Below are 21,224 nucleotides of genomic sequence, written 5' to 3' on the forward strand. Positions count from 1 at the left end.
GATTTTACAATTTAAAATTAAGATCATTCTTATAAAACAATTAATTATTGTAGCCAGGGATGACTCTTAGAGATAGTCAAAAAAACAGAGATTCTTGAAATAGTTTTGGGTTAAATGAAATTTATGAAATAGTCATATAAAAATAATACTGCAGCGAGTTCCACTTCCACCTGAGATACAGAAAGCCTGAAAGAATGCCACTCATAAACAAAAAACTAGAAAAAGCCAGATAAACTATAATGTTACATCTCTTAGGCCCATCAGAAAGTTCAGATCGCAAGGCAACTAAGTAGTCTAACACCCCAAGAAGGACAGATTCCTCCCAAACACAATATACTCAGACTGCCTCTCCAATGCAGAGCATGGGAGGAAGATGCAGCTGCCATGCAAAAGAGTAAGAAAAAAAATCAGCTAAAATTTTAACAAAGTACCACTAATCTATTTTCTGTCTCTGTAGATGTGTCTATTGTGGCCATTTCATATAAATGGAATTAAAAAATATGCAGTCTTTATATTTGGCTTCTTTGATTTGGCATGTTTTGAAGGTTCAACCATGCACATCTAAAAACTTCATCCCATTTTGTTAACAAATATTACGCTGTATGGATACACTATATATTGTTCAGTTGATAGGCATTTGACTTGTACACTGAAAACTATAAAACATCATGAAAGAAATTAAAAACCGAAATAAATGAAAAAACATTCGTTTCAAAAATCAGAAGACTTAAATATTGTTAAAATGGCAATACTCATTAAATCAATCTATAGATTCAGTGCAATCCCTATCAAATCCAATCTGGTTTTTTTTCCCCCCAGAAATTGACAAACTAATCCTAAAATTCATATGTAAATACAAGGGACCCAGAACAGACACAACTTGAAAAAAGACAAAGCTGGAGAAAAGACACTTTCTGATTTAAAACTTACTACAAAGCTACAGTAATCACGACAAGGTGATACTGACATGAGGACAGACACAGAAATAATGAAATAGAATTGAGAATCCAGAAATAAAACCTTATGCTATCGTCAACTAATTTGCAACAAGAGTGACAAGAAAATTCAATGGGAAAGACTAGCATTTTCGACAAATGGTCCTAGAACTGGAGAACCATCTGTAAAAGAACAAAGTTAGACTCCTCACATCATACACAAAAATTAACATGAAATAGATGAGATGTAAATGTAAGAAATAAAACTCTTAGAGGAAAACAAAAAGATAAATCTTTGTGACTTTAGGTTAGGCAATGAATTCTTAGATACAATACCAAAATCAAAAGTGATAAAGGGAAAAACAGGTAAATTGGATTTCATCAGAATTTAACTCTTGTGTTTCAAAGGGCACCACCAAGAGACTGAAAAGACAACCTACAGAATGGGAGAATACATTAGCAAATTATGTATCTGACTTGGATCAAACCAACTAAAGAATGGACAAGGACCTGAATGGCTATCTGTTTACAGGTGTAGAGATGTACACATGAAAATCTTTATAAATCATCCAAAGAGAAGAGTCAGATATTCTCATGTAACTTTTTCTCAGCACCATGAATTACATTGAGTCTGACAGTTTTGACTTTAAAAAAAGAGCTAAGGGAAAAGAAAAGCTGAAGTCAGCATATATGGGTATCGCCCGATTTTTGAAAGTTCCCTTTAGGCTACTTCACTTTTACAAAAGACCTACATTAGTACTTGTTTTCACTAACTGAAGGAAATACAAAGAGAATTTTCACATTTATTAAAAAAAGTGAAAGCAAAAACAACATTCAGTGTTTATTTTACAGTGAGCCATTAGAGGCAGTATATACCAGGAGTAGTGAGAGTAGCACTACCAAGCTCCTTCCCCAGGAACTAGACTCAGCATCTCAACATCAAGATGCCATACTTTGAACTGTGTCTGTGAGCATCTGTACTTTATCTTGATTTATTCTGTGTATTCATTCTATGCCATTTAGGCTTACAAAAGGTTTCATTAGGAATGTTCTACTTTCTGTAGTGGGAAAAATCTGTATTTGAATTTGGAAGCATCTTGAATTAATTACTATGGACTCAGTTTAAATCCCTTCCTCTAACTGGCAACTTATATTATCTCATGAAATTGCTAGTTATATCCTAAAATGAAATATTCTAAATTCCAAATTTTTATATGATACTATATAAATTATTTTTTGCAGGATGTGTCTTTATTATGGAAAACACATGGAGTGAGTTCTTAAGTAAAGTTAGCTAGCACGGATGATATATTTACCTAGTATAAACTAGCTAGAACCATTTTTCTTTTTCTTCTTTTTTTACAATATATTTTATTTTTCACCTCTAAGCTCTATCTATTTACTTATTTTTAAAGATTTTTATTAATTCTCTTATATGCATTCTTATGTAAAATTATGTGCTTTTTTTGGTCATTATTTCCAGATTTATGACAGGGTTAACTTTTTCCCTAATATGACTAACTGGGTTCTCTGTTTCAGTATGAATTAATCTTCCTATTTTCTTATCATCTTTTTGTCTTAAATGCTAGTATAATATATTGAATAACTCTGGTATACACCTGAAACTAATATATTATTGTATGTTAGCTATATTTTAAAATTCCTATTATAATTTTCACTGTTTTATTACTTTTATTCTCATTTTGCATTTAGAATGACACAATAAATATCTGTGCATATTCCTATAAAATAGTAAACACATTATTTTTAGAAAGGGAATATTTGTGTCAACTTAGCACATTTTATCTCTGCCTAAAAATTTTAGTAGAATTTAAATAAGCCTTCACAAGTTCCAATTAGCTAGTGTTTCATTTATAACATTTAATTTTATAGAATTAATTTAATTAGATTTTACTATTTGGAAAGGTTTTCTTTAACATAAAATTTATAAAACATAGTCCCAATATAAAAATTATGTCAAAGTGATGAAGTTTATAAAAATAAGGCCAGTTATACAAATGATTTCATGATTATAATCAGTAGCTATTAAAGCTCAGAAGTACAAAAGAAGCAGAATTGTATCTCTACCATACTTCCATTTGGCCTCTAAGAACACAGCCATACTGACATCTAAAACAAGACCTATTTACCTACTCAGTAAGAAAACTGATAACTAATAACTGGGGGGAAGATTAAATTTGTTAAAACCAGGAGGCCCCTCAAGAAATCAGGCTGATGGATAACTATCTGAAAATAAAACCTAGAATGTAAAGATTACCTCCGCAACTTTTGGAGGTACTCCATCCCCAAGCACTTCCCTGATGAAACAGTGCTGGCCCATGTAATACGAGAGTCCACAGGTCCTCTTGAAGGCATCTTTCAGTCGTTTCAGCTCTACATCTGTAACTATAATTCAGAAATAGAAGATAGGTAAGAAAAGGTCTCTCAAAATCTTTACAATTTTTCAGCCCAATTTCTAATAAAATTGGCAAATGTTATTTATTTTTCCAGGTAAGTAAAACGAACCTAAAGATATTTAGTCATAATTTTAATGTTTTCAAATCTAATCTAGGAAGTGAATATGAAAATTCTTGACCCACTATCTTCAAACAGCAGAACATTACACTATGCATGCAAATTTCAGGCAGGGACAAAGAAGAGGCAACAAGTACTTCAAATTAGAAGGTAAGCTAAATGGCATTAGGTTCTGGCATTACTATGTTTTCAGCAGCAATGCTCATCTTTCCTTTGAGATAAAAATTATATTTGTACTCCTTGAGCACATATCTATCCATGAGAAGGCCAGCCCCCAGTTTAGCTTAGATTTATAAAGAAAACAAACTGCAAATAGATGATTCTAATAACCTAAAATTTTTAGACACACATTATCAAGAAAATTACTGAACCATTACTTTATTTTACACATTGAAGATTTTTTTTTCACTGAATAGAACAATCTTTGTATACAAGGACAGAAAAATAAACACTCTAATAGTATGCAGTCAGTACAATGATCACAATGGAGACACAGAAATGGTACCTTTTGCCCATGCTGGAAGAAAGAGAAAACTAAACAGAGAGGATGATTATGTAAAATTTTAATTAAAGGCTAACCCAAGTAAAAGAAACAAGGGCATGCTAGGCAGAGATAACAGTTTGTTTCAAAGTACAGTGATGTACAGAGCATATGGATAATTATATATTACTAGAAAATAATAAACGAGGCAGGAAGTAGTAAATGATAAACCTAGAGAGGCAGTCATTGACCCAGTAACAGAGATTCTGTTCTGTCATAATAAGAAAGGGATACAGCCAGATATAATTCAGATACAAACTCCTGGCAGAAGGGAAACAAGACACAGTTAGATACGATTCAGAGGAGATCAGGCACGTTCAGGGTGGTATGGCCGTAGACTCAGATACAATTCAGATAGTTCATTCTACCAGTACAGCAGAGAACCGAAAAAACCTGGAAGCAAAAAGTAGACTCCTACTTCTAGAAGAAAAGAAAGAGCTAAATCTGGGAAATATCTGGAAGGAAAAGTCAGTAGAACTTGGAGCTTGAAAACAGAAGCAATTTAGAATAATACCCAGGATTCTGTCCTGGGAAACTTGAACGATGGTATTATCATATAGAAAGGAAATGTAAGAAAATGAATGCATGATGAAGAAAAGATGATAAATTCTGATAAGAGTATACTGAATGTGAGGAAGCTTGGAGAGATCCATTAGGTTTTTACAATTACACATGTAAAGCTTAGGAAGGGTTTAATGGGAGTCATCAGCATATAGGTGGCAATTAAAATCATGACTAAGAAACACAATGAGACAGAGACAAAACTGAAAGAGATCAATTCTTACAGTGAATGCAGAGGAAGAAATAATACTTAAAGAAGATTAATAAGGAATAGTTAGAACAGGAAAAACAAGAGTGTGGTCCCCAAAGGACGTGAAAAGGGGACTAGTCTACAGTCTCAAGTAAGGCAAAAAAGGACTAGCAAGATACAGACTGAAGAGTGCCTGGCACATATATATTATCATTTAATAAGTGTTTGTGGTAGGGAGGGAAAGTCCATGGCTTTACTAACAAATTAGGATGCTCACAGTCTAGTGGAGGAGAAAAGAAAATCAATCACTAGGATATAAAATGACAATCACATACGCTGTTGGTTACAGATTATTTAAAAAACTGGTAGTATGTTTAAAAAAATAGCACTCTGATGGCTAATGAGTTCATTTATAACAAGAAAATGTACATATAAGCTTTTTAAAGCATTTACAAGAAGCAAACAATGTCCATCAACAGAAGACAAACTGAAAAAGTTATTATATATACTCAGAATATGAGACACTAAAATATTGCTACAATCCATATTTACTGAAATTAAACAGTATTTATTCAAAATAAATAAACTAACAATTGGTTAATCTATAGACAAAAAGTACATAAAAGTATTCATTGTACAAGTGAAACTTTGAAAACTTTAAACATAAAAATTAAGGCAAGATGGAAAAAGAATAGAATCAAGTAAAAATTTAAGGTCAGAACACATTAATGTAGTTAGTTTTTGAAAGAAAAAGCTGTATCAGGGGAAAAAATGGAAAATTAAATGTTTTTTAATCTCTTCTCTCCCTCTAGACACTTCACTAAAATTACAGAAAGAATAAAAAAGGATATAAACTCACAAGGATAGGAGAAGGGAGAACTGAGGACCTAAGCGACAATCAAATTTTTCTGATGATCATCAAGTGTCTGAAGGAGTGGTGACCTAAGCAAACTAAAGAAAGTTGAAGCCTAAGCACTAGCAATCAAGAAATGTGAACAAGAAGCAAACTAATATACCCTGTCCAGAGCACCCAAAAAAGGCCCCAGAAATGATGGTACCAACTACCACAAAATGGGGGGCGGGGGTGGGGGCGGGGAGGGGAGGGAGCATATAAAAGGTGGAACTAAAAAGAGGTTGGCTGAAAGTCTATATGAGTGGTTATTAACACAAAGCAGTCAGGCACCAATCTACCACCTACCACACAGCCACCACTTTCACACCAATCTTCTATATGTAGGTATATATAAAAAGATCCCTGGAGAAAGAGACAGAAATGCTCCATACATGGAAAACACCAGATATAGCTGAAAGCTATAGGAGGGATAATAAGGTATGAAAAAGTGTGATGATTAAGTGAGCATTTGCATCTAGCCGCCCTCCCTTGGCACTGAGTACAAAACGCAGGCTGATGGACTGAGCAAAGCTCTGCTGAGGCCCATGGCGGCCTTTTCCTCTGTATGTGAAGTTCAAAAACTAAAATACCAAAAATAAAAGCAAACAAACAAAAAAAACTGAAATACTTACAAGGACCAGGAGGGTAATATAAATGATATGTGAGCCAGGTAGGGGTGTGTGAAACTCTAGGAGAGCACATATCCCTTCTACAGGGTGTAGCTGCTACTAAGTTCCAGGCATTTGCTGTAATGTGGCAATAAGGAAACCAGGAATATGAATTTTTGTGAACTCTTTCTACTTTAAAATGTTGACAACTAATTTTTAAAAAATGTTAAACATGCAGGCTCAAATGATTAATGGCATAAACAAAACATGTTCAATCTAATACTGTCTCATACTAGCTGTGAGAATATGAGCAAGTTACTTAATATCTCCATGCTTCCACTTACTCATTCATCTAAAATGACTATACCACCACCTAATTCCTGGCAGTGTTATAAGGATTTAATGAGAGAATATACTATATATATAAAAAGGACTTAACAAGACAGGAAAATAATGGATGCTAAATAAATGACAGTCTGGAAACAGGGGATTTCTAACAGTAACAAGGATGTTCCCTTTTAATTTTTTACTCCTAACTCTGGAGGAAAGTTGCATGAGGACCAGAGAAAGGAGAGAAAAGCTAAACGACAAATTTTTCTGGCCCTATCCTCTTTCCTCTGCACTTCTTGACCAATATTACCATCCCAGCAGTACCAGCTGCCACCTAACACTGGAACAAAAGGGAGGGAAGGAAAAGGGAGAGAGCAGAAAAGGAAGTAGAGACATATCAAGAGGGGGAAGGCAATTTCTGTAGCTCTGACAGAAATGGGAAGAATATCATCATTCACTATAAAGAATGTACCCAAGTCACTGTATTAGGGTTGAGCATGAGTACTGTCTCACTCAAAGCCAAGTAAGTCACATTACTATAAGTATTCATAAATACTTTAAAAGGTCATTAACATTCCATAAAATCATAAACGAAATGAAATCTTCCTTCATAAAACCAATTTTGCTAATGTTACATAAAAGAAGCAACTCATGAGTCATTTGGTCTTAAGAGATCAAAAGTTCAATCTGGTAATTCTGCTGCATCTACCAGCTACAGGTTGGACTAACTGTGATATTTACTCAAAGCATGGTTACATATATTTGCTATATTTACTGTATTAATCTATAAAGACTGCTAATCATAGCTGCACTAAAGTCACCAAGAATTCAACACGTATTTTATGAAAACTACCTTGTAACAGATTAAAGAATGGGGCTTATTCTATTTAACTCATAGGTCAAACACAAGACAGGTTTAGTGTTCACTAAATCCAAGACTTCCCTAGTGGATATTTTTTAAATGTTTTTAAAATAGAAACAAGAACAGAAAAATACATTTCATAGTTTTGTTTGTCTAGCAGTTTCTAGTTACATAGTAATCCACGTATATATGTGTTTATATACACATACATATGTATGTATATAAGTGTGTGTGTGTGTGTGTGTGTGTGTGTGTGTAATCATTGGCAATTCTGTGTTGGGTGCTATGGGGGATACAAATGTGAACGAAAAAGGGATTATGTAATAAATCTGACAAAGTTCAGTGAATGAAAGTAACCTCACAGGGTGATCTGATCATAAATTCCTAACTGGGAAAGTCACAGTAGGTAATCAAGCTCCAGGCCTATAAAATGTTCATCTTTGCCTCAAGCAAGCCCTGCCCATTGTTTTTGTGCATCTAGGTTAACACATTTTGAAATGCCAGACATAATCATCTATTTTCAGACCCCACAGGCCCTCAAGGGATAACATAATTGTGTTAACTCTCCTGTAATCCAATCAGAGATTTATCTTTCTCCCGCCTTCATGTAATCCAAATGTGTAAAAGAAACTGCAACTGTAATTCTCTAGAACATGAGATTTTGCTTCCCAGCATGTTGTCAGTTTGGCTCAAACCAACTTTTATAAAAATTCTCTACAGGTTTGGATGTTCTTATGTCAAAACAAAAAGATAAAGTATGGTCCTCAGTTTTAGTTCTTAACCCTGGAATCACCTGAGGAACATATAAAGGATGCTGATGCCCAGGCTCTACCCCAAACCAATACATTTGAGTCTCTGGAAGTAGGGCCCAGGGATTCAAATGTTTGCTAAATAAATTAACACAAAATCAGCATAATGATAACAGAGTAGAATGTAATAACTAGCCTAAGGGATATAAACAAGTACTATGAGAACACAAAGAAGAAATTACAGGAGAGGAATATAGGAAAGTTTCATAAAAGGGAGGGCAGTTCTCATGCTAGAAAATCAAGAATGAGTATAAGACAGAGAGACATGAAGAACATGTCAGGTATCAGGATGAGAATAAGTAATGGCTCAGAGGTCAGAAGATGTTAGGAATGCCTGGGGGACAGTCTGAGAGGCTAGAATGTACAGTGTGGGGATTGCAAGAGAGGAAAATATAGAAGAGAAACGAAAGGAATATTTAGGGTGATAAATATGCTAACGAGATTTTACTTTTTCAGGAGTTATTCTGGTGAGAGTGTGAAAGTATAAGGTGTAAAATTTTTAAATACAGAATTCAGACCAGGAAGCTACTGGAAAACTAAATTTGATTTAAGAGTTCTATTAACTGTTCAGTGTTCACATAGATGTAACATATTTCACACTGAAAAAGTTTCCATTTTGAAAAAGCAAGCATGGAAAGACATACATCAGCCCTCATATAAACCCATCATTTAATTTCATTTTCTAATAATAGAGGAGAAGGAATACGGGCAACTGGATCTCAGTTTGAGATTGCCAGCATTATGGAAAAATATTTACCAAAATGCCCACCATCTGCTCCCTGGCCAAACAAACAAATGTGTTCTAACAGAAAGAAGAACACGATTGAGAAAAGGGAGAAAAATGGAGTAAGAAAGTTAACGAAGAAAAGAGAAAAATGACAGAGAAATATTAGACAAAGAAGCAAAGGAAATCATTGGTATCCCTGATTTAAAAAAATACTTTTTAAATCAGGGAAAATGGAGTAAGAAAGTTAACGAAGAAAAGAGAAAAATGACAGAGAAATATTAGACAAAGAAGCAAAGGAAATCAACATACATTTCATTGGTATCCCTGATTTTAAAAAAAAAAAGTTGAAATAACAAGACTGTTAATTCTGGTGCAATAACAAGCTTGCCCAGATTCAAGAAGAGCAACCATACATTCCACTTCTCATGGAACATGGGAGAAGTGTAAAAGTTGGTTATGACACTTTCATCCCACAATTGTAAAAAGCACGTGAGATGAAAGTGTTATAACCATCTTTTGAAAATATAATCTTCCATATACACAAATACTAAGTATTACATTTGTATTGTTTTTGTTTTTCCATAGGCATCTGAAGAATTCTATATCATATACCCCCTTTTAAATATTTACACATCTCTGAAAGACAAATTAGAAACCTAAGTACTAAAGAAAATGGTACCATAGCAAAAAAGTGCTACTAAAAAAGTTTGCCCTAAAACAGTCGACCATACAACTCTCCTTCAGGAATATTAAACTATTATAGATGATAACCTCTAGCCAAAGAAAGATCTAAACTAGAGATTTAAACTTCCAAACTAACATCTTAGAAAGGGAACAAAATCAACAGGTAGAAGACATAGAACTACTACTCCATTGGGAGAGACTGAAATCTCACCTGTACTACAACTAAAGGTATCATTTCAGAAACTGGGAATAACCTAGCCTTAAAGAAAAAAGAGGGATACGGAGAGAGGAGACTGTGATCTATGATCTATTTCTTCGTAAACAACTTTAGTAACTAACATAAAGAATAGTAAAAAAGAAAGAGAGAGGGACAGACAGAGAAAGGGGAGGAGAGAGGAGAGGAGGGGAGAGGAGGAGAAGGGAGGAGAGGGGAGGGAAGGGAAAACACTCCAAGGCAAAAGAATAAAAAGAAACTAGTCTAGCTCTGAATGACTCCCTGATCTAAGAAAGGTCTCTATCTAGAGCCTTTCTTCCTGAAAGTTTAAATGAAAATTTTCTCTTTTCCCATAGTCAACCTGACTTCTATAATGAAATACGACTTAGCAAGGCAATGGACACACTGTCCTTGGGAAAGAAAATAAAAGATGAAACAGAGCTAGAGCTATAACTGTTTTGTCATAGATTTTTTTGTTAAAGAAGAGAGAGAAGCATAAGCTGCAAAACACACACACACACACACACGCACACACACACACACACAACAAAAAAAATTATTTATAAAAAATTCATTTACAAAGCAGAGTTATCAAGACTAATTATTTGTTTTAAACAATAAATACCTTCAAATCAATCAACCAGACATTTCAGAAGTTAGCCTCTAATTCCATCATTTTAATGTTGTGGTCCTATACCTACATATTTATTACCTGTAGCCCTAGAGGGTTCCTAATTGCATGTGGCCTACAAACATAACATTCCTCCTAGCTATTTTTAAGTACTTTTAGCTGATTTTTTTCCAACAATCATTAAATGTCTATGATGTGTTAGGCACAGTCAAGATGAATAAGACACAGTTCCTGCATTCTAATACTTCAAAATTTAGTAAGGAAGAGAGGCACACAACCAAAATAACTGTAATACTAGATAAGAAATTAAAGTGCAGGTATTAAAATGAAATCCTAAAATAGGGAGTGATTAATTCTGTCTGAGTTGATTAAGAAAGACTTCCAGGTGAACACACAGTGTAAGTATATATATGCCTTACTGTTAACATGTACAGCTGAAACTTACTGGATTTCATTAACCAGTGTCACCATAAAATTTTTTTTTTAATTTTAAATAAATAAATAAAATAAGAAAGACTTCCTAGAGGTGGTGACCCTTGTATGGGTTCACCTGGCAAAAATGGGTGGAAGGGTATTCCATGCAAAGAAAACACATAAAAGAATGAAGTAGCATAGATAATCAGGAAACCGAAAGTAGTTTTATATAAATGGAGTAGGTGGTGCAAGAAGCAGAGCTGTAGGAAATGAGGCTGAAATGATGACTGGCAGATAAACAGAACCCTGGCTTCATTCGAGGTGATAATGTTCCCAGCTAAAAGAATATATTTTCCAAACTCCCTTGCAAATAGAAATGACCAATGAAATGTAGTAGAAATTGATAGGGAGAACATCTAAGAAAACTCCTTAAAAGCTTAAGAGAGCTGGCAATATCCTTTTGCTTGTGTCTCTTTCCACCTGGAACTCAGAAGCAGTGGCTTCCCCTCCAGCAGCCAGTTTACACTATGAGTGAACCTAGAATTATAAACCATATACTAAAGATAGTAAGGTTGAAAAGACAGAAAAGGCTCAGATAACCACGAAATAGCCATACAAATACAACCTCTGTATATCCCACCTCCGGATTTGTGTGTGAGAAAAATAAACTTCTATATCTTACTTATTTTCTGTTTAATATACATCCGAACTTAATCCTGATAGAGGTATTAGGTATGAGTGTATGGAAGGACACCCTACACTATTCTTGAGTTTCAAATGAAGAACTAACAATCAGATTTATGTTTACAATCATGTTAATGTGTTACAAAAGACTGGGAAAAGGCCAAATAGGCCCCATAAAGACTGACTGAGAGGCTGCTGCATTAGTTCAGACAAGAGATGATGGCCTAAACAAAAAAGGAGGTAAAGTAAGGCAGATTTAAGAAATATTGAAGTTGACTGAATAGGGTTCAATGGATAATTGGCTATAAAAAAAAGAAAGAAAGAAAAGAAAAAATGATCTATGATTATTTCTAGATGTCTGCTTGGTTCAAAAGTATAGTCAGTGTCATTGATGAAGATAAACTCTATAGGAAAATTTGATTAATTCTCCTAAACCCCAGTGTGGCTGCATTTGGAGTTATGAAGGAATTACTGTTAAATGAGGTTATACAGGGGCTAACAAGATTATGTCCATATATAAAAACACCAAGGAACTTACATCTCCCATCTCTCCACATACACACTGAAGGTCATGTGAAGACCTAGACTGAAAGCAGTCATCTCTAAACCAAGAAGAGAGTCCTCACCAGAAACCAAACCCTGACAAAAACTTGATCCTGAACTTTTCAGCCTCCAAAACTGTGAGAAAATAAATTTCTGTTGTTTAAACCACCCAGTCTCTGGTATGGCAGCTCAAGCTAATACCAAATTTGGTATTAAATTGAGAAGTGGGTGCAGCTGTAACAAATACCTAAAAATGTGGACATGGCCTTGGAACTGAGTAACAGGTAAAGGTTGGAGGAGTTTTGAGGTACATGCTAGGAAAGGCCTAGGCCTGTGAAGGGACTGTTGGTAGAAATATGGGCATCAAAGGCCAATCTGAAGAGATATCAGACAGAAATGCGGAACATGTTATTGGAAACTGAAGGAGAGGAGATCCTTGTTAAAAAGTACAGAACTGGGCTGAATTATGTCAAGTGTTCTGTGGAAGTTAGAACCTTTGAGTGATGAAACTGGATATTCAGCTGAAGATATTGCTAAGCAAAGTGCTGAAGACTTGTTTTCTCTTTACTGACTGTAGTAAAATGCAAGAGTAAAGAGATATAAATTGAAGGAACTATTAAGCAAAAAGGACCTAGAACTTGGACAATTTGAAAATTTTTCAGCCTATCCATACTGTAAAAACTGATAAAGCTTATTCTAAAGAGAATACTAAGGGAGTGTCTGAAAAACCATCTCATAAGGAGATTAGCCATAAATTTAATCGATCAGCTCAGCAGAAGCCAGGAATAGACTGTATTACATCTGCAGAAACACTGCCAGCTAGGACTAAAGGAAACAGAAAAAAACAAGACAGAATAAAACATGGGCGTCAGACTTCCGGAATTCTACAGGGTGGGACAACAGAGTTCTCTATCTACAAACAAGCATTATTATCCTCCAAGAAAAGGGAATAATGACCCCAAAGGTGAATCACAGATGGAAGGGCTGCCACAGGCCCAGGCAGGGCTGGTTTCAAAAGGCGAGACCTCCTTGGTTTGGAGATAGGGAGTTGGATGCCACCACCCGCGTGCCTCAAGAGCAAAGTAATGGCCCAGTTTCTGGAAACAGGGCAGCCCCACAGAGCCACAGAGGTGATGCTGCCGCCCTAGTGGGCCTGGAGGTCAGTGCACTGAACCCAATTCTTAAGCCTTAACATCTAATGGAATTTGCCTTGCTAAGTTTTAGGCTAACTTGGGATCTGTCACCCTTTCTTCTTTCTGATTTCTCCCTTTTGGAATGAGAATGTGTATCCTAATCTGTCCCAGCATTATAATTTGGAAGCACATTAACTTGACTGGTTTCACAAGTTCATAGTTGGAGAGGAATTTTGCCTCAGGATGAATGTATCTCCTATCTCACCCATCTCTGGATTAAACAATACTTAAAAGAAACTATGGATTTCAGACTTTAGAGTTGATGCTGGAATGAGTTAAGACTTTGGGAGCTGTTGGGATGGAATGAATGTATTTTAGATGCAAAAAGGACATTAAGTTTGGGGAGTCAGCATGTTATAGACTGCATATATACATCTCTCAAAATTCCTATGTTGAAACCTTAACCCCCAGGGTGGCTGTATTTAGAGTTGGGAAGTAATTAAGGTTAAATGAAGTCATAGGGTGGGGTCCTGATTGGATAAGATTAGCATCCTTATTATAAGGAGAGGCACCAGAGAGCTTAAAAGCTTGCTCTCTTGCTCTTCCTTCAGGCACACAGGGGAAAGGTCACGTGAAGGTGCAGAAGTAAGGTGGCCATCTGCAAGCCAGGAAGAGAACTATCACCAAAAAACAAATCCTGCCAGAACACTGATCTTAGACTTTTCAGCTTGCAGAACTGTGAGAAAATTAATTTCTTTTTTTAAGCCACCCATCTATGGTATTGCATCATGGTAGCCTAAGCAAACTAATATAATTTCTATAGTACAAATAATAAAGAGGCTAATTTAGACAGAGAAGCTATTTAAATGGCTTTTGCACAGTCATATAAAGAGATTAGAACTCATTGTCCTTGAAAGGAAAATAAAAGTACAAAATCCTCGGGGAATACATTCCAAAACCCCCAGTGGATGCCTGAAACCATGTATAGTTCTGAGCCCTATCCATATTGTTTTTTCCTATACATATCTATGATAAAACTTAACTTATAAATTAGGCACAGTAAGGTACTTAACAATAACTAGTAATAAAACAGAACAATTATAAAAATATATCAAATAAAAGCTATGTAAATGTGTACCTCCTGCCAAAAAAATCTTACTGTGACTGTACATACAGCATGGATAAGCTGGACAAAGGTAAACCTTTTTGTGGGCCCAGGGCATGAACCCACCATGACCTGCTCAGTTAGGAATTTATGATCAGAACACCCTACGAGGGTACTTGCAGTCAAATTTATTACAGAGCTCCTTTTTCATCCACTCTAATAGTCAAGGCGTACCCAGAATTTTGCTGAAAAAAAAGTAGTTGTTGTTTAAACAGTTTGGTTCCAAAGGCATAAATGAAAATTTAACAACATCTGAATCAGAGGATAACCACAGAGGTAAACAAACACTGGGAAATATACTTTTCACCACCGAAGTAAGGTAAGAATTTCCAAAAAAAGAAGAAGCAAAGTGCTGAAAGTAGCAAAGAAATCGCAAATAATATTAATTTATAAATGTGCTAGGTACAGTTGATCTAAAGTGAATTTACCTACCAAAATCTCTCTGACAGGCTACCAAAAGCAAAAGTTACTGCAAAGTCACTTCAGGTAGATAATAAAGGGCATCCTAGATAGAACACCTCAGACAAGAGGCAAGGTTTTTTTTTGCCACTAGTGACTTTGTCAAGAACACAACTCCACCAGAGTTTCAGAAGGTACGTATTTAGGGCTAAATGGTGGCATAAGACTTTTTTCCCCTGCTAAAAAGAGGAAGCAAAGATGAAGGGTTAAACTCTCACATATACTCCTAATCTTCAATCAAGTGGCACAAAATTAGAAATTCTTAAATTGGCCTAATATTTGTTCTATAAACTAGAATCTCTCATCTTTCTTTAAAGCATGTATAGAAAGCGAGCCCAACTGAAAGACAGAAAAGACTTAAATGAATATTTCATAAGAGGAAACATTAGAAAATGTGTTCAATTTCATTAGTAATGAAGGAAATGCAAATTAAAACCATGATGAGATACTACCTCACAACTATTAAAGTGGCTAAAATTAAAAAGGCAAGAGCACCAAATGTTGTCAAGGATATAGAGGAACTGAAACTCTTATTAACTGTTAGTGGGAATGTGAAATGATACATTTGCTTTGGGAAAAGGTTTAGCAGTTTCTTATTAAGTTAAACATATGCCTATTCTATAATCTAGCAATTTCACTCTTAAGATGTTAAAAATAAATATGATCCCAAAAGACTTATACAAAATGTTCACAATAACTTCACTGATAACAGCCCCAAACTAGAAATGACCCAAATGTCCATGTGCAAATGAACAAAACTATTATGATACATTAATATTATAGAATACTATTCAGCAACAAAAAAGGAAAAGCTACTGATACACAATAACAAGGATGAAGCTCAGATATTATACTGAGCAAAGGAAGGCTGATTTTAGAGTAAATTCTACTGATATGAAAAAATAATAAACCTATCCTAGATATGTAGGAACAGTCCTACGATAGTACAAATATCTGACCTACTGACACCTCATCAGCTCCTTACAAATGGACAAAAATTTCCTAAGGATACTCTTATCCCTCTATATGACTAACCATAGTTGATAAACGCTCTAAGGCTACATCTGAAAAGGATTTGCTGATCTAGCAGAGAAGGATATTCCATATATTCAAACATTTGCATTTAGATATTTTTTAATGAATTTTCAATTTTATTGTTATCATGCTTCATTTAGTAGTCCCGTAGTATTGTTACTACTACCTTTTTTTTATTGCAAATATACAGTATTTTCAGCTAATTGATGACTTAAATTTCTGTAAGCTGGCTCCCTATAAATCCAATCATCATTGTTTCTATAGAGAAATAAATTTTAAATTCCAAATAAAATTTTAAATTCCAAATAGGCTTACTTTCTTAGATGAAAAAAATCTTGTTCCAATAGCTTGGTAAACCCAATGTTTCTCTAACCCCATTAAATAGTACAAATCTAATCTTTGACAGTGAACAAATCTACTGAAATTACATTTTCAAAAATCCCTTTCAGCATTCACTATATTTTGTTTTGAATCTAAACTGAAACCTAGAAATATAGCATTTTGAAGCCAAAAATAATCATTCCTCCAAATTTTCCAAAATATTTACTAGAAAAAGAATGGTAAAATATAACCAGTTAACCACAAACAGAAGCAGAATATAGAAGAAATTGTATGACAGAAACAAAGAAAAATCTACAAGTATGACACACACAAGAAAATCACAAAAAGTAGGCTAGTGATGATTAAATTATGGTTGGCGTGAGTAGATTGTAAAAGGAAGTACCAGATACATTAATCTAACCGAAGAGAAATTCTCAATGAGATGTGCAGATCTAATAAAGGAGAGTCTATAAAAGACAATTTGACTACTTGAAATATATAAAAATATACAAGAAGCAATCAGAAAAAAAAAAAACATTATAGGTCAGTCTTCACAGCTGAAAAATAGTACTAGAAAAGTATAGGTAATGCAAAATACAAAGGAGGAGAATACTAGAAAAGAAATGTTAAGGTTTAATAAAGGTAATGTTACTCTGTAGATCAAGAATATCTAAGACCACTCTGAAAACTGGAGCCCAAGCAGGAATTTTTACAACCAAAATTAGATTTAAAATGAAAGTAATTTTTACAGAAGTTTATTATAGATCGAATTTGGAGAAACTAGATAAGAAAAGGATATTGATAACGAGGATGCTCCCCAAGGCTTTTGATTCTACCTCATGGGCATCAACAAAAACTAAGAAAATATAGCTTATACTAAGGTTACAATGCCAGGAAGAATGTTATTTGCCAAGACTTAAGAATCTTTGGCTTAAACCAAAAAGATCGAAAATGTTCTAACCCGCAATAGATGAAAACCTTAGAACCAAAAGTAGGGATACACACAAAGGCTTCAGTTATTGCAAACTACTTAACCACTCCCTAGCCACATTACACTCACAGCCATCATCTTTGTAGTGTCCTCTGCCTATTATCCCCAATAACACCAATTGGCTCAACATCTTTCAAAACTTGGCTTAATCTCTTTATTTCTTAGAAGCCTATTCTTAAAGTTAGGTGTGCCTCCTACAAAATGATATATCTTATAACCAGTTAGTCTACACATCAAACTTTCAATGCTTTAACTTTAAAACATAACATATACTGTGTATGTTAATTTAATTGTATCTCTCCCATGTGCTTGTTTGAGAATGGTCTTATCTGTATCCTAGCACCTATCAAAGAACCTTAAATATTATGACATTCAATAAATTTTTGATACTTTTTTTTAATGATCAAATGAATGTCCTATCTATTCTATCATTCACAGCCTTCCACTTATTTCTGAACCACAATGTCTAGAATATTTGACTCACAGTAAGGGCTCAATAAAAATGCTTTTTTATTATCCTGCACCTGATGTTTGTCATCACTAAATGTATCTCCTCCTCACATCTTAGCCTAAGATCCAATTTGGAATCAGGTGCATATATTAACCTACTAAATGAAACTCAGTGTGAAATATGGTCTGGTAATTCTAAAAGTGCTAGAATAGGTAAAATTTAGACATTTACCTGCCCAATGGCAGAAAATCAAATAATGACTTTCTGAAACTCCCTTACCTTTAATTATTGCATCTTTTTCCTTATCACTAAAAACAGATATCCTGTACTCAAAAATTATGTATTTATACATTTATGTAGTACATTTTTGCTTCAACTGACAAAAAGTGACAAATTTTAGAAAATAATCATATACTATCAATCAAGGCAGATAAAAACTGTGTACAACACAGTCTTGTTCCAAAGCTCCTCCAAATTTTTTTAGTTTTATCACTTACTCAGGCACTATTCTAGGTGTTTTACAAATATTATTTCATTTAATCCTTGTAACACCTGTACAGAATAGATTGTTATTCCCATTTTACAGATGAGGAAGTTGAAGCACAAAAGTTGAGTCGCCTTTTAATGACTGGCAGAGGCAGGATTTGCACCCAAGGAGTCTATACTCTTAATCTCTACATTATGCTTTAAAAATAAATTTGAATGGTGAGTTGTGGTAAAGTTAGTGTATTTCACCACTGCTGGTAGCATGATACACTGGACCCTTTTGTAAAGTAATATGGCAATACTTAAGAGTCAGAAATATTCACATCCTTTGATCATGTGGTTCATTCATTCCTGGGAATTTCATTTAAAGAAATAATTTAAGAGTATTATTAAAGATGGTAATAAAGGCTTCATAAGAACAAGCAAATGTGTTTGTAAAACAATAAATTAAAACTATATGAAATATAGACACAAATAAATTATAATTTATAAAAAATGGTTGCTCTATTAGGTAGTACTTGGGAATAATTTTAATTAGTAATTAATTTATTATGCAAGTAATAAGTAAATGCATTCTTCTTTTAAATTCAAACAGTACACACAGATAAGGCTAAAGACATCACCACTACCAAATCCTAGTCTCTTCTTCCCTCTAGTCCTGATCCCAACCCCTCTTCCCCCTTCCTTAAGAGATAATCAATGTTTAGTCTCTCTCTTTTCAGATTTTCTTTCATGCTTTTATAAGAAGTACCCACAGAAACTTATAATGGTGTCACATTATACATATTATAATGCAACTTAACTCTTATTACATATAAATCTCACTCATTTCTTTATGTGTTACATAGTATTCCATTACATAACTACACTACAGATTATCTAGCTATTCACTTATTGTTGGACATTTAGGCTGTTTCTCCTTTTTTCCTCCATACAACAGTTGCAATGAAAAATCATGTGCATGCCTCCTTGGAGGAAAAAAAAAATGTATATATATATAAAAGCATACATATATAGATAGATAGATGATAGATAGATAGATAGATAGATAGATAGATAGATAGATAGATAGATAGATATAGAAGCATATCTAGTAAGCCTTACATCATTCACATTTTTTTGGTTTAATAAGTATTGCCAAACTTCCTTCCAAGCGGCTCTACCAATTTACATTCCCACAATTGTGTTTTGCTTAGCCTTTTATTCACTATTGTTTATATAGTCTCTGTAATTCAAACAAAAATTTCTAAAACAATCTAGCCTGTATAGCCCACTTAAGGGTAACTGTTGAAATAATGGAGAAAATAAATCTCTACTCCTCTTGTTATTGAGAGGGTATAAATCTTGCCCTCCACTGTTACATTCTAGTTTATATACCTGATCACATCATCTGTAATTCAAAGTAGAAAACAGTACGGCAATGTATACATCATTTGCCCTTAGTGCTCAAAGATATAATGTTGACAGTATTGCTATGTATGGGTATGTGCCTAGAACTAAAGGTGGATCTAGTCATCTCTTCTACTATATCCATACAAAGTTGTTCTTGTCTTTGCCACAACACACATGGTTAGCGCAGGCTATAAAATAGATTATGGCTCCATATCTTCACTTTACAGACTGCCACTGTCTGTAATCAAAATGAATCAACCGACCTTTGCGGAGCATCAGGTTGGACCATCTGCCACTGCTTCTGTTCCTCAGCATCCCTGAGTTTTGTTGTACTGCATAATGAATTAAAGTAGTCTAAGAGAAAGTTCTACTTCCTCCTTCCTACTTGTTTTTATTAGCAAGCATAAAATGTGAGTAAAAAATAATATAGAACAGAACCTGTATGCTGGACAACAAAACTACTTTGTTAATGACTAAACCAGTAACAACTTACAAACTTAGAGCACAAATGGAAAAACATGCAAGTTGTACATTTTCTTCTACTAAGAATAACAGCTCACATTCTGAAACATGCGAAACATAATTAACCACTTTACATAATTTCTGAGAATGTTTTTGAAAACTACCCATAAGCAAAAACATATTTTGTAAATTATATAACTGTCTAACCCCTATGCTTTAAACCTGAAACTAATATAAAATAATATTGAATGTCAACTCTAACTGAAATATAAAAATTAGAAAAAGAAAAAAGAACATAAATCAAAAGACACCACTTAGTTTATGGTCACAGGAAATCTGCTGTATACTTAAACACTGCAGGAGGGTCTTAAACATGTCATGGAAAGAATGCCTTTAAGTGTTCATCAGCTTGTTTTTATTCTCCATAATGTAACAAAATGACTATTTAACATACGTTGATGACAAGTTTTCCAGTTCATTCACTTGCTTCCAGCAGTTTCTCAAATTAGACACATAAATTTATCATTTTCCTGGTTCATAAACTTCTGAGCTATCAGTAACATGACACTTAATCAGTTCAACTACATTAAAATATATGTTTCCAAGTACCCTCCTGGGGGTGGAGAGTGTCAGTAAAAAGACATCTAATAGCTCAAATCTCTTTGTAAATCTAACCAAAATGTAATCACAAGTTGTCATTGGTGCCTTTAACCTTAAACCAAAATAAGGTTAATAATAATTATATCCAACCTAGTGTTTTACTTTTTAAATCATGAGATAAGAATAACATATATCTCTGTTGGTTCTTCTGTGTTTGGGAGGAGAAGGAGGGAAGAAGAGATGGAAAGGAAGGAAGGAGTAGGTGGGAGGAGGGGGAGGGAGGAAGGAAAAAAAGGAAAGAAAAAAAGGAAGGAAGGAAGGAACCTGGCCCACACCCAAAAACATAAGCTTTCAGGTACCCTAAAGGAACTAGTGATGTTTCTCTTTAACTACCATCCCCCAAAACCTGTTAAACCAATTATACTTAAAATTCATGAAATTAAAGAGCAGTCTTTTACAACGTAATATATCCTGAACCTCTCCTTTCCAGAAACTTTATTATTCACTAATATCTTTACAAAAGAAAGCCTAAAACTCCAATGAGATTCATCTTCCATGTAAAAGTCGAA

General features: G+C 34.3%; 1 protein-coding gene across 1 annotated transcript in view; it reads right to left on the reverse strand.

The window, feature by feature from the left end:
- Window positions 1–21,224, reverse strand: part of LOC105302144 (ubiquitin carboxyl-terminal hydrolase 32-like) — a 117,982-nt gene that overhangs the window by 71,605 nt on the left and 25,153 nt on the right. The window contains exon 2 of the mRNA XM_023520380.1: window positions 3,214–3,341. Within this exon, the coding sequence (XP_023376148.1) occupies window positions 3,214–3,341 (128 nt within the window). The remainder of the gene's footprint in view (window positions 1–3,213; window positions 3,342–21,224) is intronic.

The sequence above is a fragment of the Pteropus vampyrus genome, unplaced genomic scaffold (genome assembly GCF_000151845.1).
Source record: "Pteropus vampyrus isolate Shadow unplaced genomic scaffold, Pvam_2.0 Scaffold261, whole genome shotgun sequence".
Taxonomy (NCBI): domain Eukaryota; kingdom Metazoa; phylum Chordata; class Mammalia; order Chiroptera; family Pteropodidae; genus Pteropus; species Pteropus vampyrus.